Source organism: Salvelinus fontinalis, chromosome 18, assembly GCF_029448725.1.
Source record: "Salvelinus fontinalis isolate EN_2023a chromosome 18, ASM2944872v1, whole genome shotgun sequence".
Classification (NCBI taxonomy): domain Eukaryota; kingdom Metazoa; phylum Chordata; class Actinopteri; order Salmoniformes; family Salmonidae; genus Salvelinus; species Salvelinus fontinalis.
In genome coordinates, this window is record NC_074682.1 from 56,953,728 (window position 1) to 56,975,533 (window position 21,806).

The window sequence follows — 21,806 nt, forward strand, 5'->3', positions numbered from 1 at the left end:
GAGGCTATATTAAGTCTACATTTCCCATTAAAATAGCTTGTAACAGATGACTCTGTCCTCTTGTGTTACCGGGCAGCTTTGTCCTGCAGCTCCAGGTAATAGCAGAGACAGATGTGTGTGGGAACCATAGGGCTAGGGTTCAAAAGCACTGCACTACGTAGGGAATAGGGTGCCATTTGGCATGCAGCCAGGGTGAGTAATTCACATTGCTGCTCTACAAATGGATGTGTCTACTACAGTGTGTAGTTGGAGGGATCCTTCTTAAACCTGTTAGCTAATAAACAGGAAGTACAGTGTGTAGTTGGAGCGATCCTTCTTAAACCAGTTAGCTAATAAACAGGAAGTACAGTATGTAGTTGGAGGGATCCTTCTTAAACCAGTTAGCTAATAAACAGGAAGTACAGTGTGTAGTTGGAGGGGTCCTTCTTAAACCTGTTAGCTAATAAACAGGAAGTACAGTATGTAGTTGGAGGGATCCTTCTTAAACCTGTTAGCTAATAAACAGGAAGTACAGTGTGTAGTTAGAGGGATCCTTCTTAAACCAGTTAGCTAATAAACAGGAAGTACAGTGTGTAGTTGGAGGGGTTCCTCTTAACAGAAATAAATTGGCTTTAGGTGAGGCGCTGACTAACGGAAGACCAACTATACAGATGAAAACCAGAACACACTCTTCTTATCCCTCCTTGTTGTGCATTGATAAATAGGGCCAGGAATTGTGACGAGAGCAGGGAAAACTCCAGGGCTTAGTAACTCAGAACCCAGAGTTCTTCATGGCCAGGTCGATTCTCTTCAGTAACGTGTTAAGGTATAACTCCAGGCCCCTACTTGTAAATGCCAGTGATGCATAATGTGGTTTATAATAGGATGGCTATCTGTAATTGCTTCCACTCACCTGTTCCAACGATGCGCGGGTCAGCAAAGTGCTTAGCGAGGATAGCAGCGAGTTGAGTGAGGGTGTCCTCGTAGCCTGAGAAAAAGACAACAGTCAACAAACATCTCTCCTGGTTGCTGTATTTCTGCATGCTCTTCAGGGCTCTAAGCCGGGTTGCTGTATTTCTGCATGCTCTTTAGGGCTCTAAGCCGGGTTGCTGTATTTCTGCATGCTCTTTAGGGCTCTAAGCCGGGTTGCTGTATTTCTGCATGCTCTTCAGGGCTCTAAGCCGGGTTGCTGTATTTCTGCATGCTCTTTAGGGCTCTAAGCCGGGTTGCTGTATTTCTGCATGCTCTTTAGGGCTCTAAGCCGGGTTGCTGTATTTCTGCATGCTCTTTAGGGTTCTAAGCCGGGTTGCTGTATTTCTGCATGCTCTTTAGGGCTCTAAGCCGGGTTGCTGTACTTCTGCATGCTCTTTAGGGTTCTAAGCCGGGTTGCTGTACTTCTGCATGCTCTTTAGGGCTCTAAGCCGGGTTGCTGTACTTCTACATGCTCTTTAGGGCTCTAAGCCGGGTTGCTGTATTTCTGCATGCTCTTTAGGGCTCTAAGCCGGGTTGCTGTATTTCTGCATGCTCTTTAGGGCTCTAAGCCGGGTTGCTGTATTTCTGCATGCTCTTTAGGGCTCTAAGCCGGGTTGCTGTATTTCTGCATGCTCTTTAGGGCTCTAAGCCGGGTTGCTGTATTTCTGCATGCTCTTTAGGGCTCTAAGCCGGGTTGCTGTATTTCTGCATGCTCTTTAGGGCTCTAAGCCGGGTTGCTGTATTTCTGCATGCTCTTTAGGGCTCTAAGCCGGGTTGCTGTATTTCTGCATGCTCTTTAGGGCTCTAAGCCGGGTTGCTGTATTTCTGCATGCTCTTTAGGGCTCTAAGCCGGGTTGCTGTACTTCTACATGCTCTTTAGGGCTCTAAGCCGGGTTGCTGTATTTCTGCATGCTCTTTAGGGCTCTAAGCCGGGTTGCTGTATTTCTGCATGCTCTTTAGGGCTCTAAGCCGGGTTGCTGTATTTCTGCATGCTCTTTAGGGCTCTAAGCCGGGTTGCTGTATTTCTGCATGCTCTTTAGGGCTCTAAGCCGGGTTGCTGTATTTCTGCATGCTCTTTAGGGCTCTAAGCCGGGTTGCTGTATTTCTGCATGCTCTTTAGGGCTCTAAGCCGGGTTGCTGTATTTCTGCATGCTCTTTAGGGCTCTAAGCCGGGTTGCTGTATTTCTGCATGCTCTTTAGGGCTCTAAGCCGGGTTGCTGTACTTCTGCATACTCTTTAGGGCTCTAAGCCGGGTTGCTGTACTTCTGCATGCTCTTTAGGGCTCTAAGCCGGGTTGCTGTACTTCTGCATGCTCTTCAGGGCTCTAAGCCGGGTTGCTGTATTTCTGCATGCTCTTTAGGGCTCTAAGCCGGGTTGCTGTACTTCTGCATACTCTTTAGGGCTCTAAGCCGGGTTGCTGTACTTCTGCATGCTCTTCAGGGCTCTAAGCCGGGTTGCTGTACTTCTGCATGCTCTTCAGGGCTCTAAGCCGGGTTGCTGTATTTCTGCATGCTCTTTAGGGCTCTAAGCCGGGTTGCTGTACTTCTGCATGCTCTTTAGGGCTCTAAGCCGGGTTGCTGTACTTCTACATGCTCTTTAGGGCTCTAAGCCGGGTTGCTGTATTTCTGCATGCTCTTTAGGGCTCTAAGCCGGGTTGCTGTATTTCTGCATGCTCTTTAGGGCTCTAAGCCGGGTTGCTGTATTTCTGCATGCTCTTTAGGGTTCTAAGCCGGGTTGCTGTACTTCTGCATGCTCTTTAGGGCTCTAAGCCGGGTTGCTGTATTTCTGCATGCTCTTTAGGGTTCCTGTACAAGCATTTCTTGATAATTGCAGATGTGAAAATGGCTATAACTGAATATGATGAATAAATAATAGTGACTTTGTCAACAGGCAGGAGGGGTTATTACTGGCACGAGATCACAACCTTTAATGTGTATGCAAATTCAGTTATCACAACAAAACTGTGCCTAAAAGGGTCTACAAGACGACAAAGAAAAAGCGAGCAGTTAAATTCCTAGTCTATCATCTGCATGTCAACTGTAGTTTTTAATAGAGGCTCTGGACAAAAGTCATGAAAAATAATGGAATAGGGCTGCAGCTTTTAGTGTGTTGTGGTCACCTGACGAAGTAGCTGTTCATGGCCATAAAACACAGCCTTAGAGCAGGCAGGCGGGCGCGCGGGCGATTACCTGGCAGTTGGTCCATGCAGTTGGAGGGGCTGAAGTAGTTCTTGAGAGAGCTGTAGCTGTTCATGGCTACGTTGAGGTAAAACTCTGGGGCGAAGGCGAACAACGTTCCTGTGTTGTCAGCGTGCTGGATGGTGAGTATACACACCCTCAGTAGCCAGTACACATCCAGCATCTTATCCTGGAACAACACACAGAGAGATGTTTTAAATCATATTCTGGAATAACAGAGAGTTAGATGTTTTGAACAAGCGAAACAACACCTTCAGTACAGTAGTAGTAGTAATTCATGTTGTCGCTTTTCTTGTACACAACAGAACAACGAAGACTGGGTTCACAGGCTGTTTTTTTTAAATTTTAATATTTCAATGTCCCTCAGTTGAGGATGTTTGTCCCCATTTTCATTCAAGCCTGGCTATAATGAGAAGAAACACCAGCACACTAGTGGCCTTGATGCTTTCAGTCTCAATAGATCAGGGCTGAAGTGTGCTGGGTAGCCTCTCTTTCCTGCCTGACAGTAGAGGTGCTGGGTAGCCTCTCTTTCCTGCCTGACAGTAGAGGTGCTGGGTAGCCTCTCTTTCCTGCCTGACAGTAGAGGTGCTGGGTAGCCTCTCTTTCCTGCCTGACAGTAGAGGTGCTGGGTAGCCTCTCTTTCCTGCCTGACAGTAGAGGTGCTGGGTAGCCTCTCTTTCCTGCCTGACAGTAGAGGTGCTGGGTAGCCTCTCTTTCCTGCCTGACAGTAGAGGTGCTGGGTAGCCTCTCTTTCCTACCTGACAGTAGAGGTGCTGGGTAGCCTCTCTTTCCTGCCTGACAGTAGAGGTGCTGGGTAGCCTCTCTTTCCTGCCTGACAGTAGAGGTGCTGGGTAGCCTCTCTTTCCTGCCTGACAGTAGAGGTGCTGGGTAGCCTCTCTTTCCTGCCTGACAGTAGAGGTGCTGGGTAGCCTCTCTTTCCAACCTGACAGTAGAGGTGCTGGGTAGCCTCTCTTTCCTACCTGACAGTAGAGGTGCTGGGTAGCCTCTCTTTCCTGCCTGACAGTAGAGGTGCTGGGTAGCCTCTCTTTTCTGCCTGACAGTAGAGGTGCTGGGTAGCCTCTCTTTCCTGCCTGACAGTAGAGGTGCTGGGTAGCCTCTCTTTCCTACCTGACAGTAGAGGTGCTGGGTAGCCTCTCTTTCCTACCTGACAGTAGAGGTGCTGGGTAGCCTCTCTTTCCTACCTGACAGTAGAGGTGCTGAGTAGCCTCTCTTTCCTACCTGACAGTAGAGGTGCTGGGTAGCCTCTCTTTCCTACCTGACAGTAGAGGTGCTGGGTAGCCTCTCTTTCCTACCTTACAGTAGATGGTAGCGTTGATCCAGGCCAGTCTCCTACTCAGGTGATTCAGCTTCTCAGCAAATACCTTCTGACTCTTCTGCAGCTCCTCCAAGATGTCTGGTCTCTAACATGGACAAGAAAGGGTGTAACACAAAGACATGCCTAATAAAAAGGACAAATATTTATTCAACTTCAAGCAGAAAGCACTGTAATAAACAAGAGTGTTGATTCAGACAGTTAACGTACACATAAACCCAGGACCTAACCACCGGTCATGTTTCCTACTAAGAGAAAAAATATCACAGAAAGTTTAACGAGAAATAAAAAAACTGCCACACGGGTGTCAATAGATCATGACTATTATACTAACACATAATATAAAATAACATTACACAAATACAACTATTAGGTTATACAACAATATAAATGGTTTTGTGTAGTATATACTACCATTATACAGTACCTATTGCATTAAAACATAGTAGATAGTATTAGCAGTACTATTAAATACTACATTATATACTGCAAAATACTTTACTGACTATGATTAAGGCCCAGTGTTTTTGGTTGATCGTGTCACATACCTTTAATTTGAACCTCTATTTAAAGCCTTTTTCCAGAAATGAGAATTACACCAAAAATGAAAGTTTACTAGAAAAAAAAACATTAAAATAAAAGGTTAAAAATCATGTGACAAAAACACATGACCCTAACTATGATACATAACAGATTGATAACACGGATAGTGTATTTAGTCTGCTGGGCCCAGATTGATAATACGGACAGTGTATTTAGTCTGCTGGGCCCAGATTGACAACACGGACAGTGTATTTAGTCTGCTGGGCCCAGATTGATAATACGGACAGTGTATTTAGTCTGCTGGGCCCAGATTGATAACACGGACAGTGTATTTAGTCTGCTGGGCCCAGATTGACAACACTGACAGTGTATTTAGTCTGCTGGGCCCAGATTGATAATACGGACAGTGTATTTAGTCTGCTGGGCCCAGATTGATAACACGGACAGTGTATTTAGTCTGCTGGGCCCAGATTGATAACACAGACCCGTGTATTTAGTCTGCTGGGCCCAGATTGATAATACGGACAGTGTATTTAGTCTGCTGGGCCCAGATTGATAACACGGACAGTGTATTTAGTCTGCTGGGCCCAGATTGATAACACAGACCCGTGTATTTAGTCTGCTGGGCCCAGATTGATAATACGGACAGTGTATTTAGTCTGCTGGGCCCAGATTGATAATACGGACAGTGTATTTAGTCTGCTGGGCCCAGATTGATAACACAGACAGTGTATTTAGTCTGCTGGGCCCAGATTGATAACACGGACAGTGTATTTAGTCTGCTGGGCCCAGATTGATAACACGGACAGTGTATTTAGTCTGCTGGGCCCAGATTGATAACACAGACCCGTGTATTTAGTCTGCTGGGCCCAGATTGATAATACGGACAGTGTATTTAGTCTGCTGGGCCCAGATTGATAACACGGACAGTGTATTTAGTCTGCTGGGCCCAGATTGACAACACGGACAGTGTATTTAGTCTGCTGGGCCCAGATTGATAACACGGACAGTGTATTTAGTCTGCTGGGCCCAGATTGATAACACGGACAGTGTATTTAGTCTGCTGGGCCCAGATTGATAATACGGACAGTGCATTTAGTCTGCTGGGCCCAGGTTGATAACACGGACAGTGCATTTAGTCTGCTGGGCCCAGATTGACAACACGGACAGTGTATTTAGTCTGCTGGGCCCAGATTGATAATACGGACAGTGTATTTAGTCTGCTGGGACAACGTGCTCTCTTCCTCTGTGTCCTTCAGAACAACAGCATATTCATGGACGATTATACTATTAAACTATTATACTTAACAGTTAGATAAATTGATGATAATAGGTAGTATATTTGTATTCTTCTGGTTGGGCAGCGTGCCATCTAAACAGACTGATAATGGCTCTATAACAGATGTATAATAGAGGGTGGTGTGTATTTACTCTTGCTGGACAGCGTGCTATCTTCTCCTCTGTGTCCTTCAGAGCCACAGCGTATTCATGGACGTCATCTGACACCACCACCATCTGTAGGGAAAGGTGTGGTACACATCTTAGTGACAAATACAGTAGCGGTACACAGCTTAGTGACATATACAGTAGCAGTACACAGCTTAGTGACAAATACAGTAGCGGTACACAGCTTAGTGACATATACAGTAGCGGTACACAGCTTAGTGACATATACAGTAGCGGTACACAGCTTAGTGACATATACAGTAGCAGTACACAGCTTAGTGACATATACAGTAGCAGTACACAGCTTAGTGACATATACAGTAGCAGTACACAGCTTAGTGACATATACAGTAGCAGTACACAGCTTAGTGACATATACAGTAGCAGTACACAGCTTAGTGACATATACAGTAGCGGTACACAGCTTAGTGACATATACAGTAGCGGTACACAGCTTAGTGACATATACAGTAGCGGTACACAGCTTAGTGACATATACAGTAGCGGTACACAGCTTAGTGACATATACAGTAGCGGTACACAGCTTAGTGACATATACAGTGACATGTACACAGCTTAGTGACATATACAGCGCATTCGGAAAGTATTCAGAGCCCTTGATGTTTTCCACATGTTGTTACGTTACAGCCTTATATTATAAAATGGATTCCCCCTCAATCTACACACAATACACCATAACGACAAAGCAAAAACAGGTTCAGACATTTCTTCTAATGCACTACAAAAAAATAAAATAACGAAAATATCATATTTACATAAGTTTTCAGACCTTTTACTCAGTACTTTGTTGAAACAGCGAATACTGCCTTGAGCCTTCTTGGGTATGATGCTGCAAGCTTGGTACACCTGTATTTATTTAAACCATTTTAGAATAAGGCTGTAACCTGACAAAACGTGGAAAAAGACCCCTTGTCTGAATACTTTCCAAATGCACTGTACATTCACATCGACACAGCTGGGTGAATTCTTCTTAAACCACCATAGTAGTACAGAACAGGAAAAAGACATTACAAATTCACTGTTTATCTATTTATTCTTGTATTCATATGATTTATTATTGTACTATTTATTTATTTTTTATTTCATTCTTTTAAAAATAATTATTCATTATATAAGTTTCAGAACATGCGTGCAAATACAGCTCAATATATAATTTCTATAAAGCCAATCAAATAGTCCTCACTTTTTGAAAACTCCAAGATAAACAAAGCACACCTCAAATACTGTCAAGTGTTTTTCGTGAAAGTATTTGACTACCAGTTTGGTGCTGTAGTCAACTCCTCTAACCTCCTCTAACTGTGTCATGTCATTCATGTCCGCAGGATATTCCTACAGGGATGAAGACTAAGGTTAATAAATACAATATGAAGTAGAAGAAGTCAAACAGACTAGATACAGGCTACAACAGGCAGCACAACTCTGATATTTTGACACTAATTGTTTTTCTCTGACCAATCAAAATCATATATTTTGCACCGCCCCCTCAAGATTCGGAGCCTGTCAGGCAGGGTTGGACCTGCAAAGCCAGAGCCCCCTGATGGGAGAGCATAATATACAAGGAAATTCTCAAAGCCGCTAATGAGAACCTTGAGACCTTGTACCTAGCCGGTGGGGATTCCGGTGGGGTGCCCCCCACCCAGGCAGTGGCAGTGCTTGCAACACTAGCTGCAGTAACCCATGGTGAGGGGGTCACACTCAGACATTCAGAGAGGGGGTATATTATTGTGGCCTTGGTGGCACAAAATCAAAGATCTGACTGCACAGAGATGCTTGGTAATACGGTCTCTACGGGGGATCATGTTGTGGGGGTTTCAGGGGAAAGGGGTGTATCTGACCTCCATCACCTAGCACGTGACAATGGTTAATCAAATCTCCCCATTTCTGCCCATTTCTTTTGCTCTGTTTTGCAGGCCTTCTCATACAGCTGCAACTGTACACTCATGTGTAAAATCAAGACCTTTCTTGAGATGAGCTCTGGGATGGTGCAACTGTTGAGAATCTATGGTTGCTGTGGGGGGAAAGGGTTGAGTGTGTTTTGAGTGTGTGTGCATGTGTGTGTGGCTGTGTATCCCACAACTGTTGCGAGGGAGACAAAGATGTCAGGGACAATATAGGATGGATTACAATAATTGTTTGCTAAAATAATAATTGCTTGCCATAATGTAATTTTGGTAATGGCGAGAGGTAGAAATCCTCTGCATAAACTGCCTACATTACTCCAAATATGAATTGCTAAATATGGAAAATAAGATAACAGGATTTTTTAAATATATAGATTTTTTTAATGGCTATATACAGATGGAGTCAGAAGTTTACATGCATTAAGTTGGCTGTGCCTTTAAACAGCTTGGAAAATTCCAGAAAATGATGTCATGGCTTTAGAAGCTTCTGATAGGCAAATAACCGTTATCTAAAGGACTCTCATTCCAAGACTAACATTTTCTGCTCAACTGTGTTCATCCCAAATGGTACCCTATTTAGTGCACTACGTTATAGGGTTCTGGTCAAAAGTAATTGGACAAAAAATTGTGGGGGGGGGGGACGGGTGTCAATTGGAACAAATACCAAATACAACTTTGAAGAAAAGACAGTCCAGCACACTGCCAATATAAAAGCTGTTAAAGACAGATACGTAAAGGCTTTAATAGAACAAGGGATATTGCCAACTGCAGTGCCGGACATCCTGTTCTCAAATGATCAGACAATAACAGGCAATACTAGGAGGGTGATTGTCCAAGGTCTTGTACCTATATACTGAACGAGAGGTAGGTGTGTGTGTGTAGGTGTAGGTGTGTGTGTGTGTGTGTGTGTGTGTGTGTGTGTGTGTGTGTGTGTGTGTGTGTGTGTGTGTGTGTGTGTGTGTGTGTGTGTGTGTGTGTGTGTGTGTGTGTGTGTGTGTGTGTGTGTGTGTGTGTGTGTGTGTGTGTGTGTGTGTGTGTGTGTGTGTGTGTGTGTGTGTGTGTGTGTGTGTGTGTGTGTGTGTATATAATGTGGAGGAAGACAGGCAGAGCTGGCATTGATATAGCGGTTGTAAAATGTTTTGCAGACCCACACACTTTTCTGCCATGAAATATGTGCCAACAGTATTTTTTAAACGCTTCGATCCTTTCTGACAACGAGAGGAAAGAAGTGATTAAACAACTCATCTATTGGGTTTGGGAACTCACTCCTGAAGAACGAGAGGGAAATGTGGTACAGCAGATAGATCACTGGATAGACCCCTACATGAAGAAGAGGAGGATGATGATGAGGAGAGGAGAGGACCACATGTGATCAGAGTGGCAATAACAAGAAAGCCAAAATACCAAAAGATTAGGCCTAAAGTAATTTATAAGGAGATCATAGAAAATGTTCTCTCAGGATTCTTTTTGTTGAAGATGTAAAACATGTGTATGTTGGTTTGATGTGTATGAGGAAGAGGATCCAGACACACACCTGGAAGTAAAATGATTCATGGCAAATGTTGACCAGCATGCACCTGTTAAGAAACGAACAGAACCCTGGATTGACGATGAATTGAAACATAGTGGAACTCAAAGAAATTATGCAAAAGACTTGTGTCAAACAAGTCAGGCTGCTCAGCTGATTGGTTGACGTACTGTACATTGATAAATGTTGTTACTAAACGTAACAACAAGAATAAAGTATATTAGCAAACCGAAGATAAATGACATAAAACACAAAGGGGGGAAAAAATACTTTGGAGTATCTTAAATGATATCATGGTCAGAAAACCCAATCTTCGTCGTTCATTGAAGCTGATTTTGTCAAGGACGGATCATTTACAGGAAAACCATTCTATATTGGCAATCCTTTCAATGATCACTAGTAAAGTGGAAAAACACAGAAGTGAAATGACCACATTGAACCATCGTAATTTTGTATAAAATAACTCTATTAAAGGATAGAGAAGGATTGCTGTTTTGAATTTGGTCAGGTCAGTGTGGGAGAGGTGGGAAAACTATTGTTATGCATCGATAATGATGAGCCACCAGGTACAAACAACCTTCACGGGAAACTAAGAATAGAACAGGCTATTCGCTGTATCTTTAACCAAAGCCTAAAGGAGAGCGAGTGTGTGTGTACACAGGCTTGGTAGGAAGCTAAAGTAATTCCACAACCTAAAAATAGCAAAAGCACCCTTTGCTGGCTCTGAAAGCCGCCCAATCACAGTTTGCTACCTGATAGAGAGAATTGTGTTTGAACAAATACAAAGCTATTTTTTTTATTTTTTTTATTTTATTTTTTATAAAGAGAACAAGTTACGTACTGACTTTCAGTATGCATTTAAAGAAGGGCACTCAATATTTACTGACTCAGATGACTGATGATTGGTTAAAATAAATGGATAATAAGATAAGTTGGAGCTGTATTGTAGGACGACATAACTGACTTGACTAGTTAAATTTAAAAAACAAAACATGATTTTAATGCAGCCTTTGATGTTATTGATCATAAATTGTTATTGAAGACACTCACTAACTAATAGAACCCAGAGAGAGTTCATCAATGGAAGCTTCTCTAACATCAGAGATGTACAGTGTGGGGTCCTTCAGTCCAATTGCCTTGGCTGTTAATTTATCGAGGCAAGTCAGTTAAGAAACAAATTCTAATTTACAATGACGGCCTCGCTCGGCCAATTTGTCCAGCGTTGTCTGGGTTTGGCAGGGGTTAGGTCATCCTTGTAAATAAGAATTTGTTCTTACCTGACTTGCCTAGTTAAATAAAGGTAAAAAAATATATATTTTTAATAATGTATAAACGGTGTGACCATTGAGCAAGTTGAGGAAGATACTTATCATGGTCAATTCATATTGGCAAAGTTGTTACGATGGGGAGAAGTATGTCTGTTATAAAAAAGATGGTCTGTGCTTGACACGTTGATCAGCTGGTACTAGTTGATCAGGCTCTAGTCTTGTCCCATCTTGATTACTGTCAGGTAATATGGTCAGGTGCAGTAAAGAATGACCTAGCAAAGCTGCAGCTGGCTCAAAACAGAGCAGCACGCCTTGCCCTTAACAGAGCAGCACGCCTTGCCCTTAACAGAGCAGCACGCCTTGCCCTTAACTGAGCAGCACGCCTTGCCCTTAACAGAGCAGCACGCCTTGCCCTTAACAGAGCAGCACGCCTTGCCCTTAACAGAGCAGCACGCCTTGCCCTTAACAGAGCAGCACGCCTTGCCCTTAACAGAGCAGCACGCCTTGCCCTTAACAGAGCAGCACGCCTTGCCCTTAACAGAGCAGCACGCCTTGCCCTTAACAGAGCAGCACGCCTTGCCCTTAACAGAGCAGCACGCCTTGCCCTTAACAGAGCAGCACGCCTTGCCCTTAACAGAGCAGCACGCCTTGCCCTTAACAGAGCAGCACGCCTTGCCCTTAACAGAGCAGCACGCCTTGCCCTTAACAGAGCAGCACGCCTTGCCCTTAACAGAGCAGCACGCCTTGCCCTTAACAGAGCAGCACGCCTTGCCCTTAACAGAGCAGCACGCCTTGCCCTTAACAGAGCAGCACGCCTTGCCCTTAACAGAGCAGCACGCCTTGCCCTTAACAGAGCAGCACGCCTTGCCCTTAACAGAGCAGCACGCCTTGCCCTTAACAGAGCAGCACGCCTTGCCCTTAACAGAGCAGCACGCCTTGCCCTTAACAGAGCAGCACGCCTTGCCCTTAACAGAGCAGCACGCCTTGCCCTTAACTGAGCAGCACGCCTTGCCCTTAACTGAGCAGCACGCCTTGCCCTTAACTGAGCAGCACGCCTTGCCCTTAACTGAGCAGCACGCCTTGCCCTTAACTGAGCAGCACGCCTTGCCCTTAACTGAGCAGCACGCCTTGCCCTTAACTGAGCAGCACGCCTTGCCCTTAACTGAGCAGCACGCCTTGCCCTTAACTGAGCAGCACGCCTTGCCCTTAACTGAGCAGCACGCCTTGCCCTTAACTGAGCAGCACGCCTTGCCCTTAACTGAGCAGCACGCCTTGCCCTTAACCGCACACACAGAACTAACAACATGCATGGCAGTCTGCATAACCAAATAACACACAGCTCAAGACATCCATAGATACCCCACCAGGGGTCTCTTCACAGTACACAAGTCCAAAAACAAATTCACAGCAACACCCAGTATTATACAGAGCCATGATCACATGTTACACCCTCCACAGTATTATACAAAGCCATGATCTCATGGAAGTCCCTTCACAGTATTATACAGAGCCATGAACTGATGGAACTACCTTCCATCTCCAATTACACAGTAAACAGCAAAATGACCTAAAGCCACTCCATTACTTAAAGACATGAAGGTCAGTCAATCCAGAACAGAAAGTTTCTTTAAGTTCAGCAGCAAAAACCTTCCAGCGCTACGATGAAACTCTCATGAGGACCGCCATAGGAAAGGAAGAACCAGAGTTACCTCTGCTTCAGAGGATAAGTTCATTCGACTTAACAGCCTCAGAAATTGCAGCCCAAATAAATGTTTCACAGAGTTCTGTAGTGGTAAATTGCAAGATTATGTTATAATGCTTGTAAGATTATGTTATAATGCTTGTATTACATTACAATAGTTGTTACATTCGACAGAATATAGAGTATTGTGTGTGTTCCACTGAGGATGGGCCTCTATGAAATAGCACTGACAGAGGAGATTTACGATGTCTTTGGATGATAAAACCTAAAGAGCATTCCAGAAAACATGAGGTAATGGTTCTGTGCTATGAAGTACCAGGAACGAGATTAGAACCTCGTTTTAGAGACCAAACTGAGTGATAATTTATAGCGAATGCTATTTGGCTAAGGGATACTCCTTTCTCAAGTAAAAGTTCCTTTGTATAGAGTTCCTAAGATCTATGGTTCATCATGTAGGTTGAGAGGGGTGTGTTTTGGCTAATAAAGATCTTTGTAATTTTCTGTAGTCACTTTTCAATGGTTCATTAGAGATAGCGCATCATTGAAAGTCAAAAAAGGCTATTGCAAAGCTCTTATTATTATTAAAGATGTAATTTAAGTATAACTGACTGGTGTGTAGTTTGTAACTCTCCTCATTTGGTAAAGCAGAAAAATGCCACCACAGTTCAAGTACCAGACACATCTCAACACCAACTGTTCAGAGGAGACCGTGTGAATCAGGCCTTCATGGTCAAATTGCTGCAAAGAAACCACTACTAAAGGACACCAATAAGAAGTAGAGACTTGCTTGGGCCAAGAAACACGAGCAATGGACATTAGACCGGTGGAAATCTGTCCTTTGGTCTGAGGAGTCTAAATTTGAGATTTTTGGTTCCAACCGCCATGTCTTTGTGATACGCAGAGTAGGTGAACGGATGATCTCTGCATGTGCGGTTCCCACCGTGAAGCATGGAGGAGGTGGTGTGATGGTGCTTTGCTGGTGACACTGTTGGTGATTTATTTAGAATTCAAGGCACACTTAACCAGTATGGCTACCACATCATTCTGCAGCGATATGCCATCCCATCTGGTTTGCACTTAGTGGGACCATCATTTGTTTTTCAACAGGACAATGACCAAACACACCTCCAGGCTGTGTAAGGGCTATTTGACCAAGGAGAGTGATGGAGTGCTGCATCAGATGACCTGGCCTCCACAAATCACCCGACCTCAACAAAATTGAGATGGTTTGGGATGAAAGTTGGACCGCAGAGTGAAGGAAAAGCAGCCAACAAGTGCTCAGCATATGTGGGAACTCCAAGACTGTTGGAAAAGAATTCCAGCGTAAGTTGGTTGAGCGAAAGCCAAGAGTGTGCAAAGCTGTCATCAGGCAAAGGGTGGCTGCTTTAAAGAATCTAAAATATATTTTGATTTCTTTAACACTTTTTTGGTAACTACATGATTCCATATGTGTTATTTCATAGTTTTGATGTCTTCACTATTATTCTACAATGTAGAAAATAGTAAGAAATAAAACCCTTGAATGAGTAGGTGTGTCCATCTCATGTTTTGTGTTTTTTGTAGACTCCAGGAAGAATAGCTGCTGTCTCTGTAAAAGCTACTGGAGATCCTAATAAACACCTCCCATGTGTCCATCCATACCGGGGTTCAAATAGAGTTCGCTGGATCCTGGAGATGGACATGGTTTGAACATGCAGGGCTATTCTATTGGTTCCATATGACAACTCAATAAAGCACAAGTAACGTATTTGATAGAATTCAAATAGTACATTAACCAAGGCCTGTGTGTGACCTTGTGTAAGTTGACTACTTCACTTAGAGACGTTAACCAATCTGAACTACAAAACGGTTACCCTGGCTGTGCCCTTGTGCTAATGAACAGGCCCCCTACCCCCCTGTCCTATTGAATGGCCCCCTACCACCTTGTCCTATTGAATGGCCCCCTACCCCCTTGTCCTATTGAATGGCCCCCTACCACCTTGTCCTATTGAATTGCCCCCTACCACCTTGTCCTATTGAATGCCCCCCTACCCCCCTGTCCAATTGAATGGCCCCCTACCACCTTGTCCTATTGAATGGCTCCCTACCCCCCTGTCATATTGAATGGCCCCCTACCCCCCTGTCCTATTGAATGGCCCCCTACCACCTTGTCCTATTGAATGGCCCCCTACCACCTTGTCCTATTGAATGGCCCCCTACCACCTTGTCCTATTGAATGGCCCCCTACCACCTTGTCCTATTGAATGGCCCCCTACAAACCTTGTCCTATTGAATGGCCCCCTACCCCCTTGTCCTATTGAATGGCCCCCTACCCCCCTGTCCTATTGAATGGCCCCCTACCCCCTTGTCCTATTGAATGGCCCCCTACCACCTTGTCCTATTGAATGGCCCCCTACCACCTTGTCCTATTGAATGGCCCCCTACCCCCCTGTCCTATTGAATGGCCCCCTACCACCTTGTCCTATTGAATGGCCCCCTACCACCTTGTCCTATTGAATGGCCCCCTACCACCTTGTCCTATTGAATTGCCCCCTACCACCTTGTCCTATTGAATGGCCCCCTACCCCTGGTGTCCTATTGAATGGCCCCCTACCACCTGTCCTATTGAATGGCCCCCTACCACCTTGTCCTATTGAATAGCCCCCTACCCCCCTGTCCTATTGAATGGCCCCCTACCCCCCTGCCCTATTGAATGGCCCCCTACCATCTTGTCCTATTGAATGGCCCCCTACCCCTGGTGTCCTATTGAATGGCCCCCTACCACCTGTCCTATTGAATGGCCCCCTACCACCTTGTCCTATTGAATGGCCCCCTACCACCTTGTCCTATTGAATAGCCCCCTACCCCCCTGTCCTATTGAATGGCCCCCTACCCCCCTGCCCTATTGAATGGCCCCCTACCATCTTGTCCTATTGAATGGCCCCCTACCCCCCTGTCCTATTGAATGGCCCCCTACCCCCCTGTCCTATTGAATGGCCCCCTACCACCTTGTCCTATTGAATGGCCCCCTACCACCTTGTCCTATTGAATGGCCCCCTACCACCTTGTCCTATTGAATGGCCCCCTACCACCTTGTCCTATTGAATGGCCCCCTACCACCTTGTCCTATTGAATGGCCCCCTACCACCTTGTCCTATTGAATGGCCCCCTACCACCTTGTCCTATTGAATGGCCCCCTACCACCTTGTCCTATTGAATGGCCCCCTACCACCTTGTCCTATTGAATGGCCCCCTACCACCTTGTCCTATTGAATGGCCCCCTGCCCCTGGTGTCCTATTGAATGGCCCCCTACCACCTTGTCCTATTGAATGGCCCCCTGCCCCTGGTGTCCTATTGAATGGCCCCCTACCACCTTGTCCTATTGAATGGCCCCCTACCACCTTGTCCTATTGAATGGCCCCCTACCACCTGTCCTATTGAATGGCCCCCTACCACCTTGTCCTATTGAATGGCCCCCTACCCCATGTCCTATTGAATGGCCCCCTACCCCCCTGTCCTATTGAATGGCCCCCTACCCCCTGTCCTATTGAATGGCCCCCTACCACCTTGTCCTATTGAATGGCCCCCTACCACCTTGTCCTATTGAATGGCCCCCTACCATCTTGTCCTATTGAATGGCCCCCTACCATCTTGTCCTATTGAATGGCCCCCTACCACCTTGTCCTATTGAATGGCCCCCTACCACATTGTCCTATTGAATGGCCCCCTAACACCATGTCCTATTGAATGGCCCCCTACCCCCCTGTCCTATTGAATGGCCCCCTACCACCTTGTCCTATTGAATGGCCCCCTACCACCTTGTCCTATTGAATGGCCCCCTACCCCCCTGTCCTATTGAATGGCCCCCTACCACCTTGTCCTATTGAATGGCCCCCTACATACCTTGTCAAATTGAATGGCCCCCTACCTCCCTGTCCTATTGAATGGCCCCCTACCACCTTGTCCTATTGAATGGCCCCCTACCACCTTGTCCTATTGAATGGCCCCCTACCACCTTGTCCTATTGAATGGCCCCCTGCCCCTGGTGTCCTATTGAATGGCCCCCTACCACCTTGTCCTATTGAATGGCCCCCTGCCCCTGGTGTCCTATTGAATGGCCCCCTACCACCTTGTCCTATTGAATGGCCCCCTACCACCTTGTCCTATTGAATGGCCCCCTACCACCTGTCCTATTGAATGGCCCCCTACCACCTTGTCCTATTGAATGGCCCCCTACCCCCTGTCCTATTGAATGGCCCCCTACCCCCCTGTCCTATTGAATGGCCCCCTACCCCCTGTCCTATTGAATGGCCCCCTACCACCTTGTCCTATTGAATGGCCCCCTACCACCTTGTCCTATTGAATGGCCCCCTACCATCTTGTCCTATTGAATGGCCCCCTACCATCTTGTCCTATTGAATGGCCCCCTACCACCTTGTCCTATTGAATGGCCCCCTACCACATTGTCCTATTGAATGGCCCCCTAACACCATGTCCTATTGAATGGCCCCCTACCCCCCTGTCCTATTGAATGGCCCCCTACCACCTTGTCCTATTGAATGGCCCCCTACCACCTTGTCCTATTGAATGGCCCCCTACCCCCCTGTCCTATTGAATGGCCCCCTACCACCTTGTCCTATTGAATGGCCCCCTACATACCTTGTCAAATTGAATGGCCCCCTACCTCCCTGTCCTATTGAATGGCCCCCTACCACCTTGTCCTATTGAATGGCCCCCTACCACCTTGTCCTATTGAATGGCCCCCTACCACCTTGTCCTATTGAATGGCCCCCTGCCCCTGGTGTCCTATTGAATGGCCCCCTACCACCTTGTCCTATTGAATGGCCCCCTGCCCCTGGTGTCCTATTGAATGGCCCCCTACCACCTTGTCCTATTGAATGGCCCCCTACCACCTTGTCCTATTGAATGGCCCCCTACCACCTGTCCTATTGAATGGCCCCCTACCACCTTGTCCTATTGAATGGCCCCCTACCCCCTGTCCTATTGAATGGCCCCCTACCCCCCTGTCCTATTGAATGGCCCCCTACCCCCTGTCCTATTGAATGGCCCCCTACCACCTTGTCCTATTGAATGGCCCCCTACCACCTTGTCCTATTGAATGGCCCCCTACCATCTTGTCCTATTGAATGGCCCCCTACCATCTTGTCCTATTGAATGGCCCCCTACCACCTTGTCCTATTGAATGGCCCCCTACCACATTGTCCTATTGAATGGCCCCCTAACACCATGTCCTATTGAATGGCCCCCTACCCCCCTGTCCTATTGAATAACCCCCTACCACCTTGTCCTATTGAATGGCCCCCTACCACCTTGTCCTATTGAATGGCCCCCTACCCCCCTGTCCTATTGAATGGCCCCCTACCACCTTGTCCTATTGAATGGCCCCCTACCACCTTGTCCTATTGAATGGCCCCCTACCACCTTGTCCTATTGAATGGCCCCCTACCACCTTGTCCTATTGAATGGCCCCCTACCCCTGGTGTCCTATTGAATGGCCCCCACCACCTTGTCCTATTGAACGGCCCCCTACCACCTTGTCCTATTGAATGGCCCCCTACCCCCCTGTCCTATTGAATGGCCCCCTACCCCCCTGTCCTATTGAATGGCCCCCTACCCCCCTGTCCTATTGAATGGCCCCCTACCCCCCTGTCCTGTTGAACGGCCCCTACCCCTGGTGTCCTATTGAATGGCCCCCTACCACCTTGTCCTATTGAATAGCCCCCTACCCCCCTGTCCTATTGAATGGCCCCCTACCCCTGGTGTCCTATTGAATGGCCCCCTACCCCCCTGTCCTATTGAATGGTCCCCTACCACCTTGTCCTATTGAATGGCCCCCTACATACCTTGTCAAATTGAATGGCCCCCTACCTCCCTGTCCTATTGAATGGCCCCCTACCACCTTGTCCTATTGAATGGCCCCCTACCATCTTGTCCTATTGAATGGCCCCCTACCCCCCTGTCCTATTGAATGGCCCCCTACCATCTTGTCCTATTGAATGGCCCCCTACCATCTTGTCCTATTGATTGGCCCCCTACCATCTTGTCCTATTGAATGGCCCCCTACCATCTTGTCCTATTGAATGGCCCCCCACCATCTTGTCCTATTGAATGGTCTCCAGTGGACACAATTACACCTCAACCTCTTACCTAGAGAGCATTTCAAATCTCAACACAACGGCTCAATTACGGTTCCGTATTGAATGACCTCAAAACATCCCTCAATTCCCTTTATGGTGCACTACTTTAGACCAGACCCCAACGGTGCACTACTTTATTCCCAGACCCCAACGGTGCACCGCTTTAGACCAGGTTCCCTTGCCCAGCAGACGGACGCCTCAGCCTCTTACCTTGCCCAGCTGTTGATGAACACTCAGGTTGTACATCATCACAATCCCATCCAAAATCTCCAGCAGAGACTTCTCTGTGATTGGATGGTCGGGCTCTTCCAACGGTCGCCCCAGCAACAGGCCATCGTTACCATGGCTTCCCTCGACTTGAGGAGAGGAAGGGAAGAAAGAAAACATCATGTTCCTAACCTGGTGTTCTGTACAATAACCAGACACCCAGGTAATAATAGGTCAAAAAGTACTAGACCATTTCTAGAGGTGAGGAATAGATTTTCACACTCATCCGCAGATAATTGGCATCCCACTACATTTTCTGTACTTTAGCCTTGACATCTGTCGACTAAACTCTATATTTACAGTGGTGGTCGAAAGACAGAAAGCGTAGAGGGAGTGAGAGACGGAGAGAGCGAGAGACGGAGAAAGAGAGATAAATGTTCTCTATACGCCTCCATGTATATTCAAGGTAAAAGCCACTCACTGTCCTCCTCCGTCCTCTGCTCCACGGCCAGGGTGCGAACTTTAACTTTCTCCGGGGGTGCCAGGGGTCGCCTGGGAGTCATGAGGCTGACCGCAGCAGTACTCAGAAAACGATTGGCTCGGCCCAGCGTGGGAGAACTGAGCCAGCTGGGTCTGGCCAGGGCACCGCCCATAGCCACTGCTCCAAAAGGCCTCTGTTATAGGACAGAGAGATTTTTATTTTATTTTTTATTTTATTTTACCGTTAGTTTACCAGGTAAGTTGACTGAGAACACGTTCTCATTTGCAGCAACGACCTGGGGAATAGTTACAGGGGAGAGGAGGGGAATGAATGAGCCAATTGTAAGCGTTGCAATACATAGAGACATGTTGGGAACACTGTAACTATACAGTGTTCCCAACAAGTCACCCATCACTGTATAACGGGGCGGCACGTAGCCTAGTGGTTAGAGGAGGCACGTAGCCTAGTGGTTAGAGCGGTGGGCCAAGTAACCGAAAGATTGCTAGATTGAATCCCCGAGCTGACACGGTAAAAATCTGTCGTTCTGCCCCTGAACAGGGCAGTTAACCCACTGCTCCTAGGCTGTCATTGTAAATAAGAATTTGTTCTTAGCTGACTTGCCTAGTTAAATAAAGGATATAAAAAAAATATATTTTTAAAAAGTAAATCGCCACCACTCCAAAAGGCCTCTGTAACAACAAAGGAAGAGACACTGTTAAAACACATGGTAATACATTCGTATTGGGGATCCTGAGTGGCGCAGCGGTCTAAGGCACCGCATCTCAGTGCTAGAAGCGTCACTACAGACCCTGGTTTGATTCCAGGCTCTATCACAACCGGCTGTGATCGGGAGTCCCATAGGGCGGCGAACAATTGGCCCAGCGTCGTCCGGGTTTGGCCTAACCCATTGTAAATAACAATTGGTTCATTACTGACTTGCTGTTAATCAGATGGCTACCTGGACTATTCACATTGAATCGTCCTTTGCACTGGACTCCACCCGCACTGGACTCCACCCGCACTGGACTCCACCCGCACTGGACTCCACCCGCACTGGACTCCACCCGCACTAGTGCATTACCTCATTACTACCTGGTACCCCTGCAAATCGACTCAGTACTGGTACTCCTTGTATATAGCCTCATTACTACCTGGTACCCCTGCACATTGACTCAGTACCGGTACATAGCCTCATTACTACCTGGTACCCCTGCACATTGACTCAGTACAGGTACTCCTTGTATATAGCCTCATTACTACCTGGTACCCCTGCACATTGACTCAGTACCGGTACATAGCCTCATTACTACCTGGTACCCCTGCACATCGACTCAGTACCGGTACTCCTTGTACATAGCCTCATTACTACCTGGTACCCCTGCACATTGACTCAGTACTGGTACTCCTTCTATATAGCCTCATTATTACCTGGTACCCCTGCACATCGACTCAGTACTGGTACTCCTTCTATATAGCCTCATTACTACCTGGTACCCCTGCACATCGACTCAGTACTGGTACTCCTTGTATATAGCCTCATTACTACCTGGTACCCCTGCACATTGACTCAGTACCGGTACTCCTTGTATATAACCTCATTACTACCTGGTACCCCTGCACATTGACTCAGTACCGGTACTCCTTGTATATAGCCTCATTACTACCTGGTATCCCTTCACATTGACTCAGTACTGGTACTCCTTGTATATAGCCTCATTACTACCTGGTACCCCTGCACATTGACTCAGTACCGGGTACTCCTTGTATATAGCCTCATTACTACCTGGTATCCCTGCACATTGACTCAGTACTGGTACTCCTTGTATATAGCCTCATTACTACCTGGTACCCCTGCACATTGACTCAGTACTGGTACTTCCTGTATATAGCCTCATTACTACCTGGTACCCTTGCACATTGACTCAGTACTGGTACTCCTTGTATATAGCCTCATTACTACCTGGTACCCCTGCACATTGACTCAGTACTGGTACTTCCTGTATATAGCCTCATTACTACCTGGTACCCCTACACATCGACTCAGTACTGGTACTCCTTGTACATTGTTATTTTATTGTGTTACTATTTC

The 21,806-nt window shown here is 46.5% G+C and overlaps 1 protein-coding gene across 1 annotated transcript in view; it reads right to left on the minus strand.

The window, feature by feature from the left end:
* Positions 1-21,806, minus strand: part of LOC129815776 (E3 ubiquitin-protein ligase RNF123) — a 289,130-nt gene that overhangs the window by 203,910 nt on the left and 63,414 nt on the right. Inside the window, exons 22-27 of the mRNA XM_055869888.1 lie at positions 19,718-19,910; positions 19,240-19,385; positions 6,457-6,540; positions 4,463-4,570; positions 3,141-3,318; positions 893-967 (exon numbers count right to left, since the gene is read on the minus strand). Of these exons, the coding sequence (XP_055725863.1) occupies positions 893-967; positions 3,141-3,318; positions 4,463-4,570; positions 6,457-6,540; positions 19,240-19,385; positions 19,718-19,910 (784 nt within the window). The remainder of the gene's footprint in view (positions 1-892; positions 968-3,140; positions 3,319-4,462; positions 4,571-6,456; positions 6,541-19,239; positions 19,386-19,717; positions 19,911-21,806) is intronic.